At 37.4% G+C, this 26,661-nt stretch overlaps 2 protein-coding genes across 7 annotated transcripts in view; one reads left to right on the forward strand and one right to left on the reverse strand.

The window, feature by feature from the left end:
- The window catches only part of LOC124102594 (broad substrate specificity ATP-binding cassette transporter ABCG2), a 62,441-nt gene extending 39,263 nt beyond the window's left edge, over positions 1–23,178 (forward strand). For 5 of the 6 annotated variants that reach the window (XM_058583865.1, XM_058583866.1, XM_046459047.2 and 2 more), the window contains 13 exons: positions 405–519; positions 1,085–1,237; positions 3,424–3,572; positions 7,169–7,320; positions 8,889–8,993; positions 9,580–9,830; positions 12,823–12,905; positions 14,431–14,520; positions 15,848–15,972; positions 17,645–17,799; positions 20,114–20,203; positions 21,006–21,091; positions 22,965–23,178. In XM_058583865.1, coding sequence (XP_058439848.1) covers positions 405–519; positions 1,085–1,237; positions 3,424–3,572; positions 7,169–7,320; positions 8,889–8,993; positions 9,580–9,830; positions 12,823–12,905; positions 14,431–14,520; positions 15,848–15,972; positions 17,645–17,799; positions 20,114–20,203; positions 21,006–21,091; positions 22,965–23,112 — 1,702 coding nt within the window. In that variant the 3' untranslated portion in view covers positions 23,113–23,178. Of the gene's footprint in view, positions 1–404; positions 520–1,084; positions 1,238–3,423; positions 3,573–7,168; positions 7,321–8,888; positions 8,994–9,579; positions 9,831–12,822; positions 12,906–14,430; positions 14,521–15,847; positions 15,973–17,644; positions 17,800–20,113; positions 20,204–21,005; positions 21,092–21,987; positions 22,308–22,964 lie in introns of all 6 variants that reach the window. The other variant, XM_046459048.2, reaches the window with a different exon arrangement.
- A 663-nt stretch (positions 23,179–23,841) lies between these two features.
- Positions 23,842–26,661, reverse strand: part of LOC124102595 (broad substrate specificity ATP-binding cassette transporter ABCG2) — a 74,521-nt gene continuing 71,701 nt past the window's right edge. The window contains exon 4 of the transcript XR_006854923.2: positions 23,842–25,951. The gene's annotated coding sequence lies outside the window, so the exon portion shown is untranslated. The remainder of the gene's footprint in view (positions 25,952–26,661) is intronic.

The following is a 26,661-nucleotide window of genomic DNA, read 5'->3' on the forward strand; positions in this document are numbered from 1 at the left end:
GCATATATGGGCTGGGGGGCATGCTATGAGCATTGGGGTGGGAAATAAGGGGATAATATTAAAAATGTGGAGGTAGAGCAGAAGGTCTTTGTGAGGGCATAGATAAAGGAGCACATTTCCTGTGTTGGACCCACCAAGGTAAGACAGCCATGTGGGTCATTTGGGACACCTGTGCTGGGTAAGCCAATGATACCTTGCTTTTATGTTTTTGGTGTTTCCTGTAGCCCATGATGAAAAGAAGGGTGAAAATTTAAGTACACACACACACACACACACATACAAATTTTAAAAACATCCTGACTAGTTAATTTTCTGACTTGAGAAAAATGTCTGTTAAGAGTAGCTGAGAGACATGGCCTGTGTAGGAAGAGAAAAAACCCTATAACATATGTACCCTTTTATAGTTTGTTAGATATCTTAGCTGCAAGGAAAGATCCACATGGATTATCTGGAGAAGTTTTGGTAAATGGAGCACCTCGGAATGCCAATTTCCCATGTGAGTCCGGTTATGTGGTACAAGTAAGTATTAGTGAATTTTCCCTTTAGATTTTTTTGGTTCTGAATCGGGAAAAACCTTGGCTTATAATTTAGTATGATTCCAGTTGATTATTTCACATGCTCATGAAACAAAACTTGTTTACACCTGCTTTTCATAATTTCCCATAAGAGTGAGGTTAGAATTAAATGGAAAGGAAAGGAGGATCTAGACTATGACCCCTGTCAGGCAGTGGTGTTGATTCTAGCTGTTGTATCATTTACATAAAAGCCAATTCCTATCCTTTTTTTTGCCCTTCCTTTACTTTCCTACTTTCCCTATACAATGCCTTTGGCGAATCCTTATACAAAGCAGTCTGGAAGTACCTGTTGGAGTCATCATAATTACCAGTGCTCCATTTGGGTGTGCACTGGTGGATGAACTGCCTCCCTTGGACTCTGTAGCTCTCTGTATGTGGAATCACTGAAATCTGTGGAGCTGAAATTTTACCTTGGGTTGTGTGTGTGTGTGTGTATTAAGTTACATTCACTGGAGGGATAGTCTTAGAAAAGACTTAGTATGTCTCATTAAAATACTATTTGCCTTCAGGATGATGTTGTGATGGGCACCCTGACAGTGAGAGAAAATTTACAGTTCTCAGCAGCTCTTCGGCTTCCAACAACTATGACAAATCAAGAAAAAAATGAGAGGATCAACAAAGTCATTAAAAATTTAGGTCTGAGTAAAGTGGCTGATGTTAAGGTAATGTGAAAAAACCCCGATAGAATCAGCCAGAAAAGAGAACTTCCCTGTGTGAACAATGTGACCTTAATCAGAAGTTTCCTAAGGTGCATAAGGTCAATGTGACTGCTTTCCATAATGATGAGAAAAGTCAAGTTATATAATATGAAGGTGGTAATGAAGCTGGAGAGGCAATCTTAATGATGGTTGAATCCCAGGATTGGAGTGTGGTCTAGTTTGAAGAGTGTTCCTCACATGGCCTTTTCCATGTGGTCTTCTCACCCTTGTTGTTAAATGAGAGATCATTTGATGTCTTTGCTCTAAGTTTTATTTTTCCTTTTTTCTACTACCCCTTTAGTAGTTGTTCTTCCTCTTGATCTGGGGAGACTTTGTTCTTATGCTTTTTTTAAGGCGTATTTCTAGGATTGATAAATGACAGGAATCCAAAGATTCTAGTTCTGTGTAGTTCATTTTGGGTTAATTTGGCTTTGAAAATTATATTTGGTCACATTAGAATTTTTTTATAATTTATGTGGTGACCAAGTTATGTTTCTATAGCCGTTTTTTTAGCCTTTGGCACCCCCTGTTATCACCTCTCCTTTGAGGCAATGAAGAATTGAGGGGCTGTACTCTCTGCTGCTTCCCCTGGTACCTGTTGACAGTATTTTATATGAAGTATACTTTGTTTGGAAGAAGAATCCTGGGATGCCACCATTTAGCACTTATTTTTGTTTTATGAGTCATTGAGTTTTCTTTCCTTTGGATCTTTATTTATTTGATTTTGCCTTCCCAGTGTTCTTTAACTATGTTCTTTAACTTTAAGCAGGCACTGCTCAAAGTTACTTATTTGGATTTTTAAAGGAAAATATGTGAAGGCAGTTATTGACTTTTTATAATTTATGTAATCTAATTGAAAAAATTTTAAATTTTTATGAATTTTTTACACATAACAAAAATGTAGAGAAAATAGTCAATATGACAATGATATGATTGTCAGATCATATGGTAATATAATTGCTCATACTATTCACCTTGCTTTATCAGTTGTAAATATCACCTGCCATAATTACTTCAACAATTTCATGCTGAATATTTTAAAGAACATCATACAGTGTTTCATCCCTGAATACTAATTATGTATCTATAAAATGGCATTTCCTTACTTTACCACAATACCATTATCAACTAACAAAATGGACTGTATGTTCATATCATCACCTATGTCAAGCCCCTATTCATTCACATCCTTCAAATTGTCTATAAATGTCCTTTTTTAATATTTATTTTTTAGTCATAGTTGGACACAATACTTTTATTTTACTTATTTATTTTTATGTGGTGCTGAGGATCAAATCCAGGGTCTCACACTTGCTAGGTGAGCACTCTACTGATGAGCCACAACCCCAGCCCTCCAAATGTCTTTTGTAGTTCAGTTGTTAACAGGACCCAGTCATAGGCCTTGGGTGGCATTTGATTATTATCCTTTTGGAGACTCTGAATTTCAGAATTGTTTGCTACTTTCTGTCTCCCCAAAACCTTTCTACTCCCCTCAACACACAATCACATTGACTAGTTGAAAAGACTGAGACAGTGGCCCTGTGGAATATCACATCTAGATTTGCTTTAAAAGAACAAACAAGGAATTGTTCAATGAGTTGGGGGTGGGCACAGTGTCAATTTGGAATGACTTGCAGTCATTGAAAAGTTGCTAATGTGGTGTGGTAGAAAGCACGCTTCTTTGATTGTGAGTTTATTTTTTGTAAATCCACTTGGAGACTTTTGTTTGAAACAGTATTTGGGATGTTGTTAGAAGACTAATAAATCACTAGAGAGACTTTCCTTTTTCCTTTCCTATCTTTATTTCTTGTTTTATAGTGTGATGCCACTATCAGGGACATATCTTTTAGTGTTCAAGCTTATTTATGCTAAACCTAAACATGCAACTTGATAAGAAACATACATAACTGTTAAAAGCTTAGCCTTTATATCTGGGCCAGTCATCTGGAACCTGTGTCCTGAGCCTCATTTCACTCATCTAATAAAAGAGAAACCCCCTCTTCTCTCAGATGTCTATTTATTTGCATTCAGAATAATAAGGACAACAAAATAAAGTGTCTCTAATAGGACTGGCACAGGCTAATCTACCAAATGACAGTGACTGTGGTTGTTTCTTTGTGAGAGAAACAATAACAATAACTGTGTTTTAGGTTGGAACCCAGTTTATATCTGGAGGAGAAAGAAAAAGGACCAGCATAGCAATGGAGCTGATCACTGATCCTCCCATCTTGTTCCTGGATGAGCCCACAACTGGTTTAGACTCGAGCACAGCTAGTACTGTCCTTTTGCTCCTGAAAAGGTAAATGCTATGGGAATATTGTTCTTTCATTTATTTAATATTTAATTACTTCTGTGTATACTACAGAGCAATTAGACAGATGAAATAAATTAAAGGGATACACATAGGAAAAGAAGGACTCAAATTAGCACTATTTACTGATGATATGATTCTATACCTAGAAGACCCTAAAAGTTCCACCAGAAAACTTCTAGAACTAGTAAATGAATTCAGCAAAGTAGCAGGATATAAAGACAAAGGCAATTCTGTATTTCAGTGACAAATTCTCTGAAAGGAAAATGAGGAAAACTACCCCATTTACAATAGCCTCAAAAACAAAACCAACCAACCAACCAAACAACAACAACAACAAAAACTTGGGAATCTACTTAATGAAAGAGGTGAAAGATCTATACAATGAAAACTACAAGACCCTAAAGAGATAAATCAAAGAAGACCTTAGAAGATGGAAAGATCTACCTTGCTCTTGGATAGGCAGAATTAATATTATCAAAATATCTATACCACCAAAAGCACTTTACAGATTTAATGCAATTCTGATCAAAATCCCAATGGCATTCCTCATGGAAATAGAAAAAGCAATCATGAAATTCATCTGGAACAAAAAGAGACCCAGAATAGCTAAAGCAATACTTAGTAGGAAGAGTGAAGCAGGTAGCATTACTATACCAGATCTTAAACTATAATACAGAGTAACAGTAACAAAAACAGCATGGTATCAGCACCAAAAGAGACTGATAGACCAATGGTACAGAATAGAGAACACAGAGACTAACCCACAAAACTACATTTATCTTATATTAGACAAAGGTGCCAAGAACATACATTGGAAAACAGCCTCTTCAATAAATGGTGCTAGGAAAACTGGAAATCCATATGCAACAAAATGAAATTAAACCCCTACCTCTCATCATGCAGAAAACTCAACTCAAAATGGATCAAGAATTTAGGAACACAACCAGATACTCTGTGTCTAATAGAAGAAAAAGTAGGCCCTTATCTCCATCATGTGGGATTAGGCCCCAACATTCTTAATAAGACTCCTATAGCGCAAGAATTAAAATCAAGAATCAATAAATGGGATAGATTCAAACTAAAAAGTTTCTTATCAGTAAAAGAAACAATCTGTTAGGTGAATAGACAGCCAACATATTGGAAACAAATTTTTACCCTTCACACATCAGATAGAGCAATAATCTCTAGGGTATATAAAGAACTCAAAAAGCTAAGCACCAAAAAAACCAAATAACCCAATCAATAAATGGGCCAAGGATCTGAACAGACACTTCTCAGAAGATGATATACAATCAATAAACAAATATTTGAAAAAGTGTTCATTATCTCTAGCAATTAGAGAAATGCAAATCAAAACCACTCTAAGATTTCATCTCACTCTAATCAGAATGGCAGCTATTATGAAGACAAACAACAATAATTGTTGGTGAGGATTTGGGGGGAAAGGTACACTCATACCCTGCTGGTGGGTCTGCAAATTGGTGCAGCTAATTTGGAAAGCAGTATGGAGATTCCTTGGAAAACTGGGAATGGAATCACCATTTGACCCAGCTATCCCTCTCCTTGGTTTATACCCAAACGACTTAAAAACTGCAGGAACACAGCCACATCAATGTTTATAGCAACACAATTCACAATAGCTAAACTGTGGAACTAACCTAGATGCCCTTCAATAGATGGATTTAAAAATGTGGCATATATACACAATGGAATATTACTCAGCAATAAGAAAGAATAAAAATCATAGCATTTGCAGGTAAATGAATGGTGTTGGAGAAGATAAGGCTAAGTGAAGTTAGCAAATCCCCAAAAAACAAATGCCAAATGTTTTCTCTGATATAAGGAGGCTGACTCATAGTGGGGTAGGGAGGGGGAACATGGGAGGAATAGATGAACTCTAGATAGGACAAAAGGGTGGGAGGGGAAGGAAGGGGGCATGTGGTGAGAAATGATGGTGGAATGTGATGGACATTATTATCCAAAGCGCATGTATGAAGACATGAATTGGTGTGAATATACTTTGTATACAACCAGAGATATGAAAATTGCTCTATATGTGTAATATGAATTGTAATGCATTTTGCTGTCACATATTAAAAAATTAATAAAAATTTATAAGTAAATAAATAAATGAAAACCAAGGTCTGCTTTTTTAGTTCTCTCTGTTACTACTACTGGCATTGCCAATTGACCTTTGTAGGCAGATGTAGGAAAACACATGTATGGGTGTGTATGTTTATATTTGTATACCATGTAGAAAAGTACTTTTATATTTTATTTAGAAATATGTGGAATATAAATATTTTATGTGCATGTGCATATATGTGTGTACATATATACACATATATTGGAATAGAAAGAACCATGTAAAAATACATCTGTAACTATTGCTGTTTCTGTTAGTGTGTACATATTAAAAAGCCCATCAGTTTATAATACTATTTGAATTCTAGTCTAAAATCTCCATGTCATTTTGAGTCTTTGCCACTTTCATGTTTATAAGCGACATCAGACTGGGAAAGATGTAACTCCCATTTTCTCAATATATCCACTTACTCAAACAAATAATTTAGTTTTCTAATGCAACCAGTCTCCCAATTGTTCTGGCTGGTTGCTTTATCCTCCATTCACTTTGTAAACCCTTCTGCCCCATTTTCTTTTCACAACAAATGTTTACATCAGAATTAAAGGGAAACAAAAACATCGAGCATAGGAACACATTTACTGAAATACAAGTGTCTCATTTGGTTTGAAATCCTGAAAAGTTACTCTGACTACTTACCTGAGGTGGATTTATGTTGGCAGTGCTTCAAGGAGTCCTCCATCCCTCAAGAAGTTGCTTTTTAGTTTTGGTTACAGGCTCTCCAAACACAGGTCATGCTATGAATAACACCAGTGCCTTTCCCCCTGGGTTAAAAGACCCCAGACTTGTTTCAAACCCCCAAAGTTCTCCACTTGAGGAATGGTCTACAGATTAGAGACAATTACCAGATAGATTAGTTGAGAGAAGGGGCAAGGCACTGCCCTGCTAATGATACCAACCTGTCCCTTCTCCAAGGTCTAATTACTAACAGGCAGTCCTCAAATTTGAGTACACCTGTTCATAATTAGTCCTTAAATTTGAGATTTTTTTTTTTGTTAAAAATATGACTCCTGGGCTGGGATGTGGCTCAGTGGTAGAGTGCTCTCCTGGCATGCAGGAAGCACTGGGTTCGATCCTCAGCACCACATAAACGCGAAGTAAAGATATTGTGTCCACCTAAAACTAAAAAATAAATATTAAAAAAAATGACCCCTGTACCCAACCCCAGAGATTTTGATTCAGGGTCTAGGAGATCTGTCTAGGAATCTGCATTGTCAATAAACATTCTAGTGAATTTTAGAATGTTGATGCACCATCCTTAACAAAATAAATGCATTGAATTTAAGTTCCTCAACTATCAAGTAGATGAGATGAGAAGTTTGTAAGAGAAAATCAAGTTAAATTGGAACAAATGGCTTACTGGCAGAGTAAAGTACTTTTTAAAGAAGTACAAGGTTCAGATGCTTAATGATTTGTTATTTTCCCTCTTTTAACTTAGGATTTCTGAGCGGGGACGAACAATCATCTTCTCCATTCATCAACCTCAGTATTTCATCTTCAAGCTGTTTGACTGCCTCACATTATTGGCCTCAGGAAGACTTATATTCCATGGTCCTGCACAGAAGGCTTTGGGGTACTTTGAATCAATAGGTGTGGCTGACTTTTTCATGCACTAAATCCTCAATTCATAGAATCATAGAGAACAGAGGGGCGACAAGAGTCCTGTTGGATGTTTGCATTTACGTGGGGTGCCACCACTCTAAACATCTTTGGTCAATTTGATGCCAGAAGTTTTTTTTTTTTTTTTTTTTCCATTTTGCAGGACTTACTTGTTGTTTAGGTCTCTTTCCTTATCCTGTCCTACAAGTATGCATATATGTATGTTTCTACTAGGCCTGTGTCTGCTCTGCTTCCCAGTTATAATGACCTCCCCCCTGAAAGTTCAGTAATAAATGTAGTGAACTTAGAGCCAGTTAGTCAATTAACATTTATGGAATGACCTCATGTCATTGTTTTGACCACATAAGAGATGATGGCATTTCAGTTTTTCCTCCATCATGTTATCTTCTTATATACCCTGATGAGGGCTCATGGAGATGTTGCTTAACTTTATAGTAACATTAAATTGCAGATTTAGGCTTTGAATAAGTGCAAGTGGCTATTAGTCAATACAATATCTTGTCCTAAATCTGACTTTGATGGGCCAGTATTTCTGACATTTCTGGGCTGCCTGATTCTTTCTATATCAGATTGAATTTTGTGATTATTTTAAATGACTCATGCAATCTACTTCATTTTAGAAATATTTGGGTATGATTATAGATGTGTCCTCATGACCTAACATATCATTGTAAATATTCATTAGCTGTCTTTCTTAATTTCTTTTGTTTAATCTCTGTCATTTGAAAATGATCAAACATATATGGGTCTAAGGGAATCCAAAGAAGATAAAAATTTTAAGAGTGAGACCTCAGGTCAAGTTCAGATGATTGTGCCACAGGACTAGAGGTGAGAGCTTAGGTGTGCTGTGCTAATCATTCTCTCTTGATAATGCTGTTTTGTGGATTTGTTGTCTATTTGGAATTATGGCAGATGGACAGATAATAATTTGGATCTCTGAATGTAGAAGGTGGAGAAACTATTTTTGCAGATAGGTGCACTGCTGTTCTAGTATTTGCTGTGTGAACTCTGAGAGTACAACAAGCCCCAGCATTTAACACTTTTTTTCTTGGACACAGATTTAGTTTTATGGAAGAGTACTAATAATCATCAGATCATATTGATGACTATTTGGGTTTCATGATTTATGATAGGTAAGGACTAATGTAAGATGTTCTAAAGAATCCATGATTGGTATGGAAAAATCAAATCTATATAGATATATAAATGTTTATAATAGGTATATCTCTATATAATAGATATATTTATTAGATTGGATTAGTTTAGTAGTAACCTGTTAATAATATTTCCTTTCTTTACCCATATCTATTATATAATAGATCTATTATATAATAGATATATCTTATCAGCTGGAAAGAAATAAAATATTGTGTGACTTGAACATATAAGGAGAAAAGATGAATACTGAGAAAAGAGAACGAGAAGATGAGAAGTTAGATTCTGTCTTCCCTAACCTCACCTTCATCACCCTCTGGAAGTGAGTCCTCTTCACCTTCCATGACTATCATATTGAGTTCTTGGGGTGCTTTCCTTCTCAGGTTACCCATGTGAACCTTACAACAACCCTGCGGACTTCTTCCTGGATATCATTAACGAAGACTTTTCTGCTGTGGGATTAAACAGAGAGGAAGGAGACTGTGAAGGTATGTAAGTCTCTTAGATTCATTTTGCCTAGTTGCTTTGGCTGAAGTTTAGCAATGTGATGGCTCATTAAAACCTGCCTTTGTGAATTCATGTTAATGCTGTGTTCTGATGAGTCAACAGACAGACTTTGTTGTTCATAGAGCTGTGGGCATTTTAATTTTAATTTGTAAATGAGCATCTCTATGATACTGTCAGTTGGAAGGGGGTTCCCAATAAGAAATATTCTCATTTTTATGCTATTTTTGAAATAAGAAACTGGGCTCTTTATGCACTTATACAGAGTATAAAGGAAGGGCCAGATTTTTATATTAGGAATTATTCCACTGTGTGGTAAGGAATCTATTTTGTGAAGAGGCAAATAGGAAAAAGTCAGTGAATTTGTTGTACCTATAAAATTACACCAGTAGTTCCGGTTCATTCACTGTGTTTTTCTAAAATATAAAGCAATGACAAGGCTAGTGGTTCTTTTTATATTCAAGCTTTAGAATTAGAATGTTATCGAAGAAAGGAGTTGTAGAAGAATGGATTCGTTTAGCAGTAACCTGTTAATAATGTTTCTCTTCTTTATCCACTTTTATCCCAAAGCTAACGAGACTGAGCAGCTTTCTCAGAGAGAAAAGTCAGTCGTAGAAAAACTAGTTGAATATTATGCCACCTCCTCCTTCTACAGAGATACCAAAGCTGAGTTAGATGAACTTTCAGGAGGTCAGGAAAAGAAGAGGAGCTCAGCCTTCAAGAAAATCACTTATGTCACCTCCTTCTGTCATCAGCTCAGATGGATTATCAGGCGTTCCTTCAAAAATGTTCTGGGTATTCCCCGTGCCTCTATAGCTCAGGTAACCTGACAAATTCTTTTCATTGTGCTGTGAAGTACTCAGGTGGGAGCTATTTGGTTCTGATGTGGTCCACTTCAGGATTCTGTGTATCTTCTACCCACCCCTCCATCGACTTGTCATCCCCACTTCATTTGGGATATAGAAACAGTCGATAGAACAAGTGAAACACAATCAAGATTTTAACATGTAAAGCTTGTTTTAGTTTTTACTTGGGCCACCTAACTCAGAATGTTGAGGATTGAAATAAACTGTAATGAGTAATCTGAGCAAAAAAAAAAAAAATTGTAATGTAAATGTAGAGTCAGCCTTATTTGGGGTATTCTAGTAGTTGTCCCCTATCATCCAGTAATTTACTCAACAATGTCAACATAAGATCGTGTGCTGCACTTTGGGACTCTGTTACACTAGTGAATAATGGGTACAATTAAAATCTCTGCTCTCATGGGACTTATTATGATAGCAAAAGACAATGATAACTGAATAAAGAAAATAGATGGCATGTCAGATGACAGAAGAGACTATGCAGGAAGATTAAGCAGAGAAGGGATGAAGGTAGGGGAGGGACAGAGAAGAAGTAGAGAGAAGAGCGTTGGTTTACAGTTGAAATCAGGCAGTGAGGGAAACCTGGAGTTGTTGAATATACCTGCAGTTGGTCTGAACTGTCCACTGTCTGAAGGAAGAGCCTGAATGCAGAGTGTTGTTATTATTATTGACCTTCCTACTTAAAGATTCTTATCTTTGGAAAGCACTAGATACCTTAAAGAGTTTTCAGTTTATACACAGGTAATAATCAGGCTTAATGAGGCTATTCACTGTGTAGCTAACTCCTTTAAGATGAGATAATGTTCTTTTCTGCTTTTGCCTGGCTCTGTAATAGTTATTGATTATCACTCTTTGAAGTTTTGCTGTTATTCGTAACCTGTGTGTCACGCAAAACACTAGTTCTCCCAGTTCATTGATCTATCATCTGTAATTCACCTGGTTGTTTGGGGACTGTTATTTTTATTATCAATCACTAAATTTCTGTTGAGTCTGGAAAGATAGCATGTTGTCAGTACTAATGAAATACTTCTGACTTCTTAACATGTGCACTATAATTTTCATATTTAGTGTACCTGAGAACATATATCCTTATTTGATTCACCCTTAGTGGACTCAATTTCTCCAAATGTTTTTTTAGCCTTGTTATTTGTCATTTCTGTCAGAACACAAGCAATTTTGTGTCCTATCAATGAAGAGTAATGTTTTATTCTTTAATATATTTTAAATTTCATTTAGAATCATGCCAGCTGAATTAGAGCCATCAACTTAGGTTACCCACTGTTCAGCAGGAGATGATGAAACGAGTAGATTCTTTCGTGTGATTTATGCATTAAGTTTTCCTTACTTGCGTTTAAAAAGTGGTTTATAAGTATCTTTTCCAAGCTACATACACAGGAGTTCTGGGCAGGGCATTATCAGAACACAGTTACTTGTATACCAGGATTGTGCCTGTTTTGGGTCTAGGCTTCCTTAAGGTGCAAACAGCCAACTTACTTCATCAATAAACTCAAAAGGAATTCCAGCAACATTCAGAGAATTATCAGTCTCTAAAATAAGGGTAGAACTGTGGAGAGCAGTGACTTGAATCATGGTCTTTGACTGCCTTATGGTTGTGGCTACACTTGCACTGGAAACTTTCTGTGTCCCACCTGATCCCAGCTTTCTCTCTATAAGTGTTTCTCACTGGTTTTGCCCCTCACCGGTTTCTAAAGTTCAGCTGTGTAGGTAGCCCCCTGAACTCTTGTTCAGGTTTGTGAATACTGGAGTGTTAGTATATGAATAGGCAAACCTATTTGGTAAGGGGCCAATGGTAAATATTTTAAGTTTTGCAGGCCATATGGTCTTTGTCTCAGGTAGTCAACCCTGCCGTTTTAGCACAAAGCAGCCATAACTCATGCATAAACAGGTGAACCTGGCTGTATTCTGATAAAGCTTTATTTTTGGACACTGAAGTTTGATTATAAATTTTATATTACAAGAAATATTATTCTTGATCTTTTTTCCTCCAGCTATTAAAAGTCGACCCAAATCAATCTTGCCACACAGGGTAGCATAGCCATGCAGGACCTGAGGAAGTTGTTGGGGAATAAAATAAAGTCCAAGTGGCCTAGAATTTGGTCTTGAACTGAACTCTCAGCCTTTTTGAAATTCAGTTTCAGGGCCAGGAATGTAGTGTTTGCCTAAGATTGTACAAGACCCTGGGTTCAATTCCAAGCAGTGCAAAATAAATAATAAATATTTAGAAACACACTCCAAAAATGGAATTTTGCACAACAAGGAAGTAGGCATGACCTGGGCCTCACCTCTACCTTTGGGGTTCCTGCCTGTATGGGAAAGTGCATTTTATAGTCACCAAATAATTCAGTTAGCTTTCTCTGGGGGCACCCCAGTGCTTCCATTACCATCTCCTCTGTCACTGCCTCTCTATCAACCTTGGCCAGTGAAGCCAACAGTTAACACATCACAGCTGAAGTGCTAATTCTTCATCCTCCTCAACCATCTGCACCTATTCAATCTGTGTGGATGACTCCTAAGGAGACCATACAAACATCATTTTTTAATGATAAAAATTTTCTTAAGGATGTTTCAAATAGCAAAGGATCATGGGTTACATTATACCTTAATTTATTTGATGAATTCTATTCATAAGTTCCTGAGTCAGACTAAACCCTACATTGGCAGTGCCTGGTAGATATGGGAGAATCTTAGCTTGTACAGTCATTTGCTTTCAGTTCCCCAAACAACAGATATGTTAATTTTCAATTTAGTTTAGAAAGCATTAATAACATACACTGTTTTATATTCTCCCAGAAAATCTGGCCAAGCCATTTAAAGTGTTTATCTCAATGGACAAATTTTGATTATGCAGCCATATCTATTACAATGGTATAAATGATGGTCAAAATTTTTCACCTCTCATTTAAATGCTGCCCTTTTTCTTTCCAAAAAGATAATTGCCACAGTCATACTTGGAGTGTTTGTAGGTGCCACTTTCCAAGGGCTAACAAATAGTTGTATGAAAACGGAGAGTAGGTAAGTAAATTTGGATCTTGATTTTGAAAAACTGTTGTTACTTTATTCATTCTTGCAGACATCCGTCAATATTTGAATTTATAAGTATGGGCCAGATGTTATTGTTTTGTGGGGTACAATGAGTTAGTGCACTGAAAACAGAGTTAATTTTCTTCTTCCCATATGTACATGTATATATATAGTAGTAAACTACACAGAACACAAATCTTACCCTTTCAACCATTTTTTTAAGTACACAGTTCAGCAGCATTAAGTGCATTTATATTGTGCAACTATCACCACTATCAAATGCCAGAACTTTTATTTTTTTTGTTTTCTCAAATGGAATCTCTAGCCCGATTAAAGAGCAATTCCCCTTACAAACCTCTCCTAACCTCTGACAACCACTTCTACTTTCTGTCTCTGAATTTGACAGAAATATGAGCATTAAAATTCTTCCTTTTCACATAGATACACAAATTACTTTTTTAACTCATAAATAAGCATAGCCTTAATTTCTTTTCTGAGCACCTTGGAAACCTGATAGGAAGGTGGCTAGGTCAAGACTATTGGTCAAGGCTTTCTGATGGCCGTGTGTAGGGTGTCTGTAGTTAGAGCTGAGTGAGGACTCCTTCCACTGTCTGGCATTTCCTTCCATGTCCATCTTACCTACTTTTACTCCATTTGAAAACTAAACTAGTAATAAAATGTTTTCACCCTTTGGGCTTTATGTAGCTCACTGTTTCTCTGTTTATACGTTAGGAATGATACTTGGCATTTTCTTTCTTTTTTAAATTTTTTTTTATTTGTAGATAGACACAATGCCTTTATTTTGTTTATTTAGTTTTCTTACGTTGTGCTGGGGATCGAACTCAGTGTCCCAGGCATGCTAGGCAAGCGCTCTACCACTGAGCCACAACCCCAGCCCTTGGCATGTTCTTTAGTTAAGATGAAGATGACAATATTTTTATGACCTAAGTATTAGTTTTGGCTGCCATGACAAAACACTACTGACATTGTGCCTTAGAAAAGAGAAATTTATTTTCTCTCAATTTTAGAGACTGGAAGTCTGAGGTCACTGTTCTGTTCCAGCAATGTCAGGCTCCTGTGAATGTCCTTTCCTACCTTCATTCTGTGCCCTGTCATCTCAGAACATCTGGTTTTTCTCCTTCTTCTAAGGGCACTAATCCTGTCTTGGGTGCTCCACTTTCATGAACTCATGTAAACCGAATCATCTACCTCCCAATAACACCCAGATGGTAGTAATTTCTTCAACTTAATAATTTAAGTGGGGAATTATTGAGTTCCCAGCAAACTAAGACCATGAATTTCAAAATGTGCTATGATATGGGATTATGGAAAATCACTGTGGAAACAGTGGGAGAGAGACTTGATGGGGTCATGTTTCTCTGTTTCAAGCAGAACAGTTCTATTTTTTAAAAATAACTTTTAATGTCATATCATTTGTGTAAAGAATTCTGTGGGTAGAAAACTGGTGTCGTATTGAATTGACTGCAGGGTGTCTGTTTCCATTTTGTCCTGGCAGAGCTGGGCTGCTTCTCGTGCTGGTGGTCTACGAGTGTTTCAGCAGCATATTAGCTGGGCAGATCTTTGTGGTCGAGAGGAAACTCTTTATGTGAGTAGGTCTATGTTCTATGAAGGGGCATTGGCAGCTGGGGACAAACAGGTCACATACATAATTGGGCCAAGAATGTGAACCCAAGGATTAGCAGTATTTTTGTTTTCTTTTATTTCTTTAATTGACAGATAGGAATTCTACATATTAATCATATACAATAAAAGCATTTGCAATATACATAGGGATTTCCAATGTTAATTGAGAAAAAGTAGTCATAGGTGGGGAGAAAATCAAAATTGTGTGGGACCTGATACCAAGGAAACAGGGAGTCCTAAGGTTAAGGTGTGGTCAGCAAATCCCAATGCTGCAGAGAGAGAGCAAGCAATAAAAGAGCTAAAGTTGCTGAAGCAGGCCTTGAACTTGTGATCCTTCTGCTTCACTCTCCTGAGCCACTGGGATCACAGGCATTTGCCACCATGCCTGGCTTAGAAAACAACAGGTCTTGATAATGTTTCCAAGAAAAGCTTGAGGAGCTTGGAAATGATTAAGTACTGGGATCAGGAGCAAATCGGAGGTGGGAGATAAACTGATGAAGAACGTGAAAAGGTTTAATCCTGGTAGATAAAGGAGTGGAAAGAGCCAGAAGGCAGCCTTACAGTAAAGAGCAGACTGGGTTTGTCTCTTCTGCTTTTCAAACATGGAAGATATTTGCTCATACTTACATGCCAAAGATGAGAATTCTTAGAGGAGAGGAATGGAGACATTGGTGGAAGATTTTGGAATTACAGGAGAAAAATGTCAGGAAGAGGAAATATGGGGATTTAGTAGTGACGGGGCTGCACAATGGAGGTGTGATCATTGAAGGAAGAAAACTTTTTCTTTTTTTTTTAACATGAAAATAGAAATAAAGGAGTTTAGAGATGTGTAGATGCATTAGTGGCCTTGGAGAAAAACAAATCGCTTTCTTTACACTCAGAAGTGGGGAGAAGAAAAGCCTCTGCTACCACGGAGTTCCTTAATAACTGGAGTTCCACTCTTCAGTCAGAGCCAGTCTCAGAGGACAAACAGGGTGGCTGAGGAGAGTGAGGAGATGTAGATGGTGTCCCTGGAGGAGTGATGTGCACTACAGTGGGCAGCAGCAGGAGGGGTGCTGTCATGAGACAGGGTCCAAGTTAGAGCCTTGTGGGGCTGATTCCCCAGGGAGGCTGCACTTGAGGGAGAGAAGGGTGTGTGTGTGTGGGGGGGCGGTCAGCCTGGAGCCTATGGGCAGGTGCAGTATCAGACCTGGTGGCAGCAGGAATCTGCAGAGCAGCATCTCATCTGGGCTGTGCCTTCTTGGACTAATCTAAAATGTGTGGTGTGTGTGTGTGTTTTCCCCCTATAGACACGAGTACATCAGTGGATACTACAGATTGCCATGTTATTTCTTTGGAAAATTGTTATTTGATTTATTACCCAGGAAGTTGTTGCCAAGTATGCTGTTCATTTGTATTATATACTTCATGGCAGGTAAGTAACAAGACAGAGAGGCTGTGTCTTGTCCTGGATATGAGGTGAAGCCAATTTTTTTCCCCAAGAATCATTTTGGTTATCCAAACTATAAACCAAGACATGAGATTGGGAAGCATGTTTTCATTATGCATTCTCTAAAATAGCTGTTCTGCTGTGTGTGGTGGTGCACACTTGTTATCTTAGAGCTCGGGTAGCTGAAGCAAGAGGATCATAAGTTCTAGGCCAGCTTCAGCACATTAGTAAGACAAAAAAAATTGGGGTGGAGAGGTTTGGGGAAGTAGCTCAGTGGTAAAGCACCCCTGGATTGAATCCCTAGTACAAAAGTAAATAAATAAGCAAATAGCTATTCAATGTGGACATTGTTTTCAAGACTTTTTCCCCATTTGAACTTTTAAAACTATAAAACTACATTATACTGAGAGTTGATCTGCTTCATATGTAAATATGGAAAGAATTTATACTTGAAATTATGCTGAAGAAACCAAGATGTTTATTGCCTATCTTATTTTCCTCTATAGCTCTCCATAAATTATATTTCTACATAAATTATAGATAGGTAGTATCTAATATCTATAGTGATACACACACACACACACACACACACACACATATATATATATATATACATACAATATATGTAAAGAGAGGTAAAAAGCAATATACACATATATTCTCTCTTCCTCTCATTCTCTAATGAGGGAAAGATGGTGACTTTATAAGTTTATTGATTTAATAATGATACTTATTTGATGGATGTAGGCAGATATATTTGTGCAGTATGCTCAGTCTTCACCCCAGGTCATTTAATCAAAATTTTATATATTTCATAGTATAGACACACACACACACACACACAAAACACACATATACACCAGAAATTTCTTCAAAAAAACCCAATACATTACTCAATTAACAAAAACAACAAAAATACTGATAGAGTTTAAACTTTCTATTTCACAAGTCAGAGATGTGTCATAAAGAATTTGTAATGGAATATAGATGCCTCCCAACCCACAGACTCCTGATCAGTGTTCTTGGGTCTATTCTAAAATCTTCAGATTCTGTGACCCATATCATTAGCTCATTATAGTTTATAAAGTAGTTTAGGAAAATTTCACTAAGCTTCAATCTCAATCACAGGATCATTTGATGGTTTATCTAGGGGGACATAGATTACAGAGATACTTTACTTTCCCCTAAATATTAAAACTACTATGAGGTCGTGGAATCCTGATCCCAGATTCTTCACTAGTGCGGTTGTCGCAGACAGTGCGTAATGTGGCGACATCTGGATATGAGAAGGTGCTGTTGATGAGTTTCCAATGACAGGAGAAGGAAGCAGAATTTTGGACATTTGTGTGGCTGTATGTCTCCATCTCAGCAACTCAGAAATTGTTCATAGTTGCACATAAAGGAGCTTAGGTGTTATATGGAAAAGTGTTTTTTCAGTAAGTTTATAAAATAAAACAGGATGATATAACTTTATGCACTCATATTCCCCTCCAGGGAAAAAGTGAAATTGATCCAAGAGTAGTTGGATGGTGAGATGGTGACTTTCTTTCATTCTGATATTTGTTTCCCAGAATAATATAGTGCTGTTTGAACAATAAACAATCCAGAATACATGGTGACCTAGATAGCTGGACTGACCCATTCTGTTCTGTCTCAGGATTGAAACCAGAGGCAGGGGCTTTCTTCATCACGATATTCACTGTTACGATGGTGACGTACACGGCCAGTTCTTTGTCCCTGGCCATGGCAACAGGCCAGAATCTGCACTATCTGTCAACACTCCTCATGAACTTCTATTTTGTGTTTATGATGGTGAGTATGAGAGGGAATTTCCCTCCTGGTTTGTTCCTGTTCCGCTACCTGTTGTATAAAACCTGCTTTGAGGATTCTGTACATGGAACTCTGACATTTTCAGGAGTTCATAGACTGATATAATTTATTTAAAAAAACAGGCCTCTTTCCTCTGCACTGTACTAATGTAGTTCCTATAATATTAACTAACATGTCCTTTCTAATGAGCTTTTAAAAGACATTTCTTGGTGACATATAAAAACTTGATAAATTAAAACTTAAACATCAGAATAATTATGGTTGGATGATTCCCTTGTAAACCATGATTGGTTGTCAATCTTCCTTTCATGCCGATGTTCTGAACTGCTGGCTGTTTACCCATAGCAGAGATAGTTTAGCTGAATTCACTTCTCTTCAAGTTGAAAGCGAAGCTCCCTGAGAAGGGTAACAGTGTGCAGCACCATGTGGGTGGTATAAGTTGGGCGCCTCTTGTGTTTAGGAAAGGAATGCTTTTAAAATATTGGAAAATTCCGAAGTCCATACTAGGTTACCTCCTTTCTGAGTTCCTGACAACCTCTGATATTAGTAATGTTCCTTATTTCCATGCTTCCTTCCTTCCATTTTGAGATGCTGGGGATTGAACACAGGGCTTCACTTATGCTAGCCAAATGTTCTACCACTGAGCTACATTCCTTTCTTTTAATTTTATTGTGAAAAAGAATCTCCTTAAATTGCCCAGACCAGTCTTGAATTTAGTCCTCTTGTCTTGTCCTTCTGAGTAGCTGGGATTACAGGCATGTGCCACCAGGCCTGGCAGGAACCGATGTCTTTAAGTGCTACATAATTAGCACAAACTGTTGCCAAAATTTAGTTCCTCCATTTATGAATGTGGCAACTCCAAATGTATATCATTGAGAAAGTCCTAAGTCTTTTTATGTATTTCATATATTATCATCCAATAGATAAAAATGTTTTGTTTGAGTTATTTGATGATGACTGATTATTATGTAAAAGTTTCTTTATGGAACTTTAAAACTGGTGGTAAAAAATGTATTTCACTCAGAGGTGCCTGTGATATAATAAGCACTTTGTTAGGTCACGTCTAAACATATGCAGACACATCATAACATTGTCATTGTTTTGCACATCCCAGTATACTTCATAGTAGTTAGGACTAGTGTTATGTGAACCTCTAGCTGTCTCTTGTGTGTCTCCAGAAGTCCTTCCTGGCATCTTCACTGTGATACTGCTTTCCGCTATGGTTAAATGGAGGCATTGACCAAATTTCTGATGGGCTTCACCACATCGTGCTCATTATCAGTTCTAGGCTTCTGGTTATCTTAACCTTGCATTCTGAATGTCAAATTATTTCTAAATTAATGTATATGAAATGTAAAACTTTGTAGAGAAGGATATGTGCTGCTCAGGAGTTTTCTGGAATATGTTCCTAGATTGCCAGGTTTATTAGGGGAACAGATAGTGGTGATGTAATCCAAATAGTCAGTATAGTTGGCACTTCATGTCCATGGGTTCTTTATCCAAAGATTTAACCAACTGTTAATGAAAACTATACAGTCCCATAATTGTGTCTGTATGGAATATTTGCACGTTTTCTTTTCTTGTCATTATTCCTTAAACTATATAGTATAAACTATATAGTATGCCCAATGTATTAGGTATCATAAGAAATATGGAGATGATTTAAAATAGACAGGATTTAAACTATAAATGATGTACTTAGGTTACATGCAAATACTATGTCATTTTGAAAATAAGGGACTTAGCATCAGCAGATTTTGTTATCTGTGAGTTGGAGATAAGGGGGATCCTGGAACCATTCTTCATAGGATACCAAAGGATAACCGTACTTCTTAATCTTTCATTGTATACAGTTACAGAAGAAAGGTGAGGACATCGTGTTGATAATTAAGAATCTTCCAAATAAGTGGAATGTATAAATATAGATGATAGGTATATTATCCTTCTTTTTTAATGTTTATTTTTTAATTGTAGTTGTACACAATACCTTTATTTACTTATTTTTATGTGGTGCTTAGGATCTAACCCAGGGCCTTGCACATGCTAGGTGAGCGCTCTACTGCTGAGCCACAATCCCAGCCCTTGTCCTTCTTTTAATACCATAAACTGCCTTAGCTATGCAGAGTTACACAAGCAAAGGACAAATATTAGTGTTTAACGTAAGTAGGAAGAATTTCAAGAGAGTTGTTTCTAGCAGAAATGTTTAGGGGTCTTAGGGTTCTTGAAGAAGGTCTTGTTTAGAATTCCTCATGAAGTCACTGGACTGGTTCTGATGCTTGGTTTTTGCTTTCTGTAGGTTTTTCTGGTTATCTCACTGTATGTTGGAACTATTCCACCTAAGCTTTCTTGGCTTCAGTACTTAAGTATTCCTCATTATGGCTTTAGGGTAAGTTGTCCTCCTTTGTCCTCAAGTTGGGTTCCCAAATTGGGAACAATCAAAATAAAAAGCCTAACGATCTAATTTCCCCAGTCATGAGATATGAACCTCCCTTCTGGGAATTGTCTTTCAGGAGGAATGCATGAGTATATCCTCTTAGCCTTGGTTTAAAGAAGGTCTGGACGTCATCTGGGGTTTTCCAAGTCACCTTATTGTTAGAGGAAGAAGATGGTTGGGAAGAAATCTCCTAGCAAATGGGAAAGATTAACTAAATGATGAAAAACATATTGTGTTTAGTTAAGTAAGAAAATAATCAGAAGAGAGGAGAGTAGAACATACAGTTTATATTGAAAAGCAAATAAGAGGAAAAACAAAGGCCACATAATATTCGTAGCTGTATTGGTTTAGAAACTAACTGGCTCCAAAGTGAACTTTCTGTTTCATTGTATAACCAAGTTTCTAATTCCCATGATGACAATTGACAAGACCATTACCATAAATCAACAAAATTCACTGAGTACCATGGTATTATTTTAATTATTGTGTTTGTGGGTTTATGAAATGGGAAAGAAGAAGGAAGGGCTTAAGGGATGATCTAGACAGAGATTTCCATTCTTGGACAATTAGAAACAACATCCCCACCGGAGACTTCCTGACTGCTAGGGAAAATACTTCAGTTCTTTAGCGAGTTTCTCTGTGAATGTTCTAGAAACAGTAACGATTAAACTCAAGAACATAATTATGATAATCTTTTGGGAACTTTTTGAAATTCACAACCATTTACCTTATCCCACTCACTCTTGTGTTATAGGCTCTGCAGCATACTCAATTTTTGGGACAGAACTTCTGTTTAGAACTTGGTACAATAGGAAGCAATACCTGCAGCAACTATGTGATGTAAGTTTGCATTCAATGTCCGGTTGGGTTTGCTGGCTACTGTGGTGTGGTGTAGAAAGGCCCTTAGGCTTAGAACTGGTAAGAGTCATTTTAGGGTCAGCAAACCTTTCTAAACCTGTTTTCTCCTCTTAAAGTGAGTGCTTGTGTACTAATGTATATGAACATGCTGTACAACTCCTGTATTCTAACAGTCAAAATTGTGGAGAAATCTGTGTTTTGTGCTTTTTGAAATATTGTTTTGATTTTAAATTTCAGTCCTCACTTTTTAGAACATTTGCATTGACATGGGCTCCTTTTATAATTTAGCAAGGGGTTATAGGCTCTGAATATATGGATTATGGGCTACCTGTGAGGCCAGTCCATGGACAGTATTTAAGAGCTAACAGGGCAGCAATAGCCCAAGAGGAGTGAGTATGGCCCCACTAAGATCCTCGGCCTTCTCTCAGCTTAGATCTTTGGCAGAAATCATGAAATCAAAGACTGCATTGTGTGTGTTTGTATGTGTGTGTGTGTGTGTGTGTGTGTGTGTAACCTAACTTGGAATTCTTCCTATCCGAGAATGTATCCTCTAAAGAAAGAAATGCATATTTCAGTAAGTTGATATGGAAGTCTTAGCTTTGCACAATATCATTAAAACAAATTCAGGTTTTAATAAAATTAGAGGATCTTTTAAACATGTAATGTTTTTGTTTTCTACAATTGTTATTAATGGTTTGATTTTGAAACATGAATTAATGAGAGAGAAGAGAGAATCCTAGCATCCTAAATCTCTCCTGGAATTTTAGAGAGTATGAAAATAATACTTAGCAAGAGCAAAAATTTCTATTTTGAATGACGGAGAGGAAAACCTCTAGGGAGAGGGGTTTTCTTTACCTGTGTACTCTCTTTGGTTTCAGATGGTTGTGGCATCTTTGTAACACAGTTGCTGGCCCCCTGCTGTTCAGGGCAGGAAATGGATGGAAAAAGTAGGACCAGATAAGGAGGAGTGGCCACAGGCTTCACACTCACAGAAGGCTCATTCTCGCAAGAGGAAGGAGGAAGCTTCTTCAGTAACAAAGAGAGGCCAGGGATGTTTTTGAAATGCCTAAATTCTTAGAGGTGCACAAGAATGGCAGCAGGCAATAATTGTGGCGGCACCAGGTGTTTTTAGTACCAGCCACTTTTCTAACCTGTGGCAAGAATGCTGCATCCTGCTCTGCTCTAGCTGCTACCTAAGGTTTGAGTCTGATTCCTGGGCCTGCTGGTCACATCCTCGAGCTGGGTTTCCATACTCCTCAGTAGGGTCTTGGTGTGAGAGCTGAGAGAACATGACTTTGGCAGAAAGCCCTCCCTCGTTTTTTTCCCTCAGATTTGGAATTCTTGCCTCAGTTCTTTTGAATGGCTGTCTTGTGGGTGAGTGGAACTATAGGAGCTTTGACCATCTTAGCAAGGGCTATAGATACCATCAGGTAAAGCTGAGGGTTCACTATAAGGAATAAGTGAAAGGTCACCTGATCAAATTTTCCTTTTAAGGAAGCAGCATTATAGATCTGGAAAAGAGTGAATCTGAGGAAGCTAAAATTTTGGTTCATAGTGTGACTTTATAAACTTGCCCAGGCTTGTTAAACCTCCTGTTCCTCCTCTTTAAAATGAGCGTAATATCTATACACCTTCGGATTGTTTTAGGGATTAGTAAACTATTAGGTACATGTTGCTTAGCATAGTGTCTGGCACAATTGTTAGCATTCATCAACTATTAGCTATTAGTTTTAAAGGGCTAACTACTAACAATTTGGTTACCTATAGGCTTCTCTAACAAAGGAACAGTGAATATATGCAATAGAACTTGACAAATACTATAAATGTAGTTTTATTTTTTTTTCTTTTATTTTAGATGTACCGGAGAAGAATTCTTGACAGTCCAGGGCATGGATCTCTCACCTTGGGGTTTGTGGCAGAACCTCTTGGGTTTGGTTGTTTTAATGATTTTCTTTCTCATAATTACCTACTTCAGATTGTTATTTCTTAAAAAATATTCTTAAATTCCTCTTTAATTTACTATAAATTACTGTCATATTAAACGGAGAATTGACTTTTCTCCACTTTTTTATTGTTGCATTGTATTAATGTTATGCTCGAGTTTGGGGACCCCCAAAAGACCACCAGAGACTGAGATTGATGTAAGCAGCAAAGAGGCATTTATTGCAAGCTAGCTCAGACCTCCGCGCACACAGCAACTGGTGACGCTGAGAGGCCCCGAGCCCAGGGTTTGCAGCAGTTTTAAACACTCTTTGGGGAAGGCAGGGACTTCACATACATCATAGCATCTCTTAGCAAATCATCACACACCGCGGGAAAATCATAAAACAACTCTAAAACATGATTAGCGCATTCACTGGCGGGAACAAGTTGGGTAGGGGTGATTGGTTACTACAAGAGGGGGATTCGTTTGAACTGATTGATTTAAACCACGAGGGGTGTACGTGCTGAACTACATGGTTTCCCAACATGTTATCAACCACCATAAACTACTGGGAAGGTCATCTGGCATCCCAGGTATTTTCCCAGTCTCATGCTGATTGGTGGTTGCTAGGGGGTTGCTATGGGTCCCCACCTAGCCTGACTGAGTCAGGGACACCTGGCTCCGCAGATCTCTCCTGTTATTTGTAGATATACAACTCAGCAGGGTGGGTATGTGCCTAGGAACGCTCTGTGGGTTTTTCCAAGGACAAGGGTAATGCCCACTTCCTTGGACAGGCTTTGCTCTGAGGTAGAGGCTGGTTTCTCAAAAATGGAGTCACATCAGTTTCTCACTTATCCATAATGGTGGGATTCATTGTTGCATATTCATATGTGCACACTAATAATATAATTTGGCCAGTGTCATTGCCCAGTATTTCCCCTTTCCCTCACCTCTTTTGCCTCCCATTCCCTTTCTCTACTCTAGTGATATCCATTTGGTTTTCATGACATCCCCCCACCACACATATCTTTCTTTTCCTTTTTACTCTCTAGCTTCCACATATGAGAGAAAACACATGACCCTTGACTTTTTGAGATTGGTTTATTTCACTTAACATAATCTTCACAGTTCCATCCATTTTCATGCAAATGACTTAATTTCATTTTTTGTTTATTGCTGAATAAAACTCCATTGTGTATATGTATCACATTTTCTTTACCCATTCATCCACCTAGGCTGATTCCACAGTCTGGCTATTGTGAAATGTGCTGCTATTGACATGGGTATGAATTATCAGTATAGTATGATGACTTTAATTCTTCAGGATAAATATTGAGGTGTGGTGTAGCTGGGTTGTATGGTGGTTCCATGCCTAGTCTTTTTAGGAACCTCCATACTGTTTTCCATAGTGGTTTTAGTACTTTATAACCTACCATAGTGTAAAGCTATTCCTTTTCTCCACATTCTTTCCAGCATTTATTATTGTTTGTATTCTTGATGACCACCATTCTAACTGGAGTGATATGAAATCTCAGTGTAGTTTTGATTTGCATTTTCCTAATTGCTAAGGATGTTGAACATTTTTCATGTATTTGCTGAATACATGTATTTCATGTATTTTTTCTTCTTTCTTTTTTTTTTGGGGGGGGATGGGTGGGTACAGGGGATTGAACTCAGAGGCACTCAACCACTGAGCAACATCCCCAGCCCTAAGTTGTATTTTATTAGAAACAGGGTCTCACGGAGTTGCTTAGTGCCTTGCTATTGTTGAGGCTGGCTTTAAACTTGTAATCCTCCTGACTTAGCCTCCCAAGCCATTGGGATTCCACATGTGTGCCACAGAGCCTGGCGTATATATTTTTCTTTTGGCTAGTGTGTGTTTAATTCATTTGCTCATTTATTAATTAGGTTATTTGTTTTTCCGGTGTGAGGTATTTTTTTTGGTCACTTCTTTATGTATTTTGGATATTACTCTTCTGCCAGAAGAGTAGCTAGAAAAGATTTTCTCTCATTTTATAGGTTCTTTTTTTCACATTCTTAATTGCTACCTTTGCTGTGCAGAAGCTTTTTAAATTGATGTCATCCCATTTATTATGTTCTGAGCATTATGTCCTGAGCTTTAGGGGTGCTATTGAGAAAGCTGTTGCCTGTGCCTATATGCTAGAATGTATAGATTTCTTTAAAAATACATCCTGTAAACCAAAAAAGCTATTAATTAACTGGATTTATGGTACTCTAACATTTATTGGACCTTTTAAAGAAATCTATACACTGAAGTGTATACATTTTCTTCTAGGAGTTGCATAGTTTCTGGTCTAAGGTCTTTGATCCATTTAAGTTAATTTTTTGTTCAGGGTAGGAGGTAAAGGTCTAGTTTCATTTTTTTGCATATGGATAATCAGTCTTCCTAGTACCATTTATTTAAAAGACTGTCTTTTCTTCCATGTATATTTTTGGTACCTTTGTCAAAGATTGAATGACTATGTCTATGTGGGTTTGTCTCTGTGTCTTCTATTCTGTTCCATTGGCTTATGTGTCTGTTTTTATGTCAGTATCATGCAATTTTGTTGCTATAGCTCTGTAATATAATTTGAATTCTGATATTATGATACCTCCATCTTTTTTTTTCATCTTAGAATTGTTTTGGGATCTTGACTTGTTATATTTGAATATGCAGTGAAGATTGTTTTATTGTCTTATGTTCAGTTGGCATCACACTGTTGTTTGGTAACAATTATTTTAAGCAGAAAAATTTTACAAAAATTGCAATAAACTGAATTATATGTGAAAGAACTCAAGCCAAAAACTAATGATATTCTGTGTCAGTGGATGATGCCCGAGGAGGTCTCTTGAAGGGAGAAAGGTCTTCAACTCGGCCTGGCAGATTTTTGACTTACACCATGGAAATAAATTTTAAGCTGCATCAAAAGAGACACAAGTGGAGACTTGTTGAGTAAAGCCAGGTTCATTCAGAAAAGCAAACAATAGCACAGGATACAGACTCAAAGGGAGGAGTAGTGTGGATACTGAAGAGGGAGACATGTTTTGGGGGTCTCAGGCTTCTTCTTTTGAAGGAAACCTTGCAAATGGTGACCATGACAATCATAAGGGGATGGCATCAGCCTGATGAGCTCAATTCCTTTGATTGTGCTGCACAGAGTAGGTCATGGTGGTCTGGTTCTTCGTAAAGTCTTCTGGTTAATGTTACTAGTTACTATATAGCACTTAGACTGTGCCTACATCATGGGTCTTTAACAATCTCTCTCTCTCTCTCTCTCTCTCTCTCTCTCTCTCTCTCTGCTTCTTTTAATCAGTCTAATAATACATTCTTTAAACCAAAAAAAGCTACTAATTAGCTGGATTTATGGTACTCTAACATATTTGATCTTCTGGGGGTGAAGCCTAGGGCATTAATGGAGTTTTAGATTTAAAGTTACAATCCCACTTTCCTTCCCTGTTGGTCTCCTTTTAACCTATCCTTTTTCCCCCCCTGTACTACCTCATTATGTAAATTAGTTCATCTTATCAGAGAGACATGGGGAAGTTCAGTCTGATTTATTAACCTGAAAAAGGATAATAGAATTCTAGAAATCTCGACTACTTACTAACATGTCTGATATCAGTTTCC

This window comes from Marmota monax, unplaced genomic scaffold, assembly GCF_021218885.2.
Source record: "Marmota monax isolate L192 unplaced genomic scaffold, Marmota_monax_Labrador192_F-V1.1 WCK01_AAM20220418_F8-fsc00002, whole genome shotgun sequence".
Taxonomy (NCBI): Eukaryota; Metazoa; Chordata; class Mammalia; order Rodentia; family Sciuridae; genus Marmota; species Marmota monax.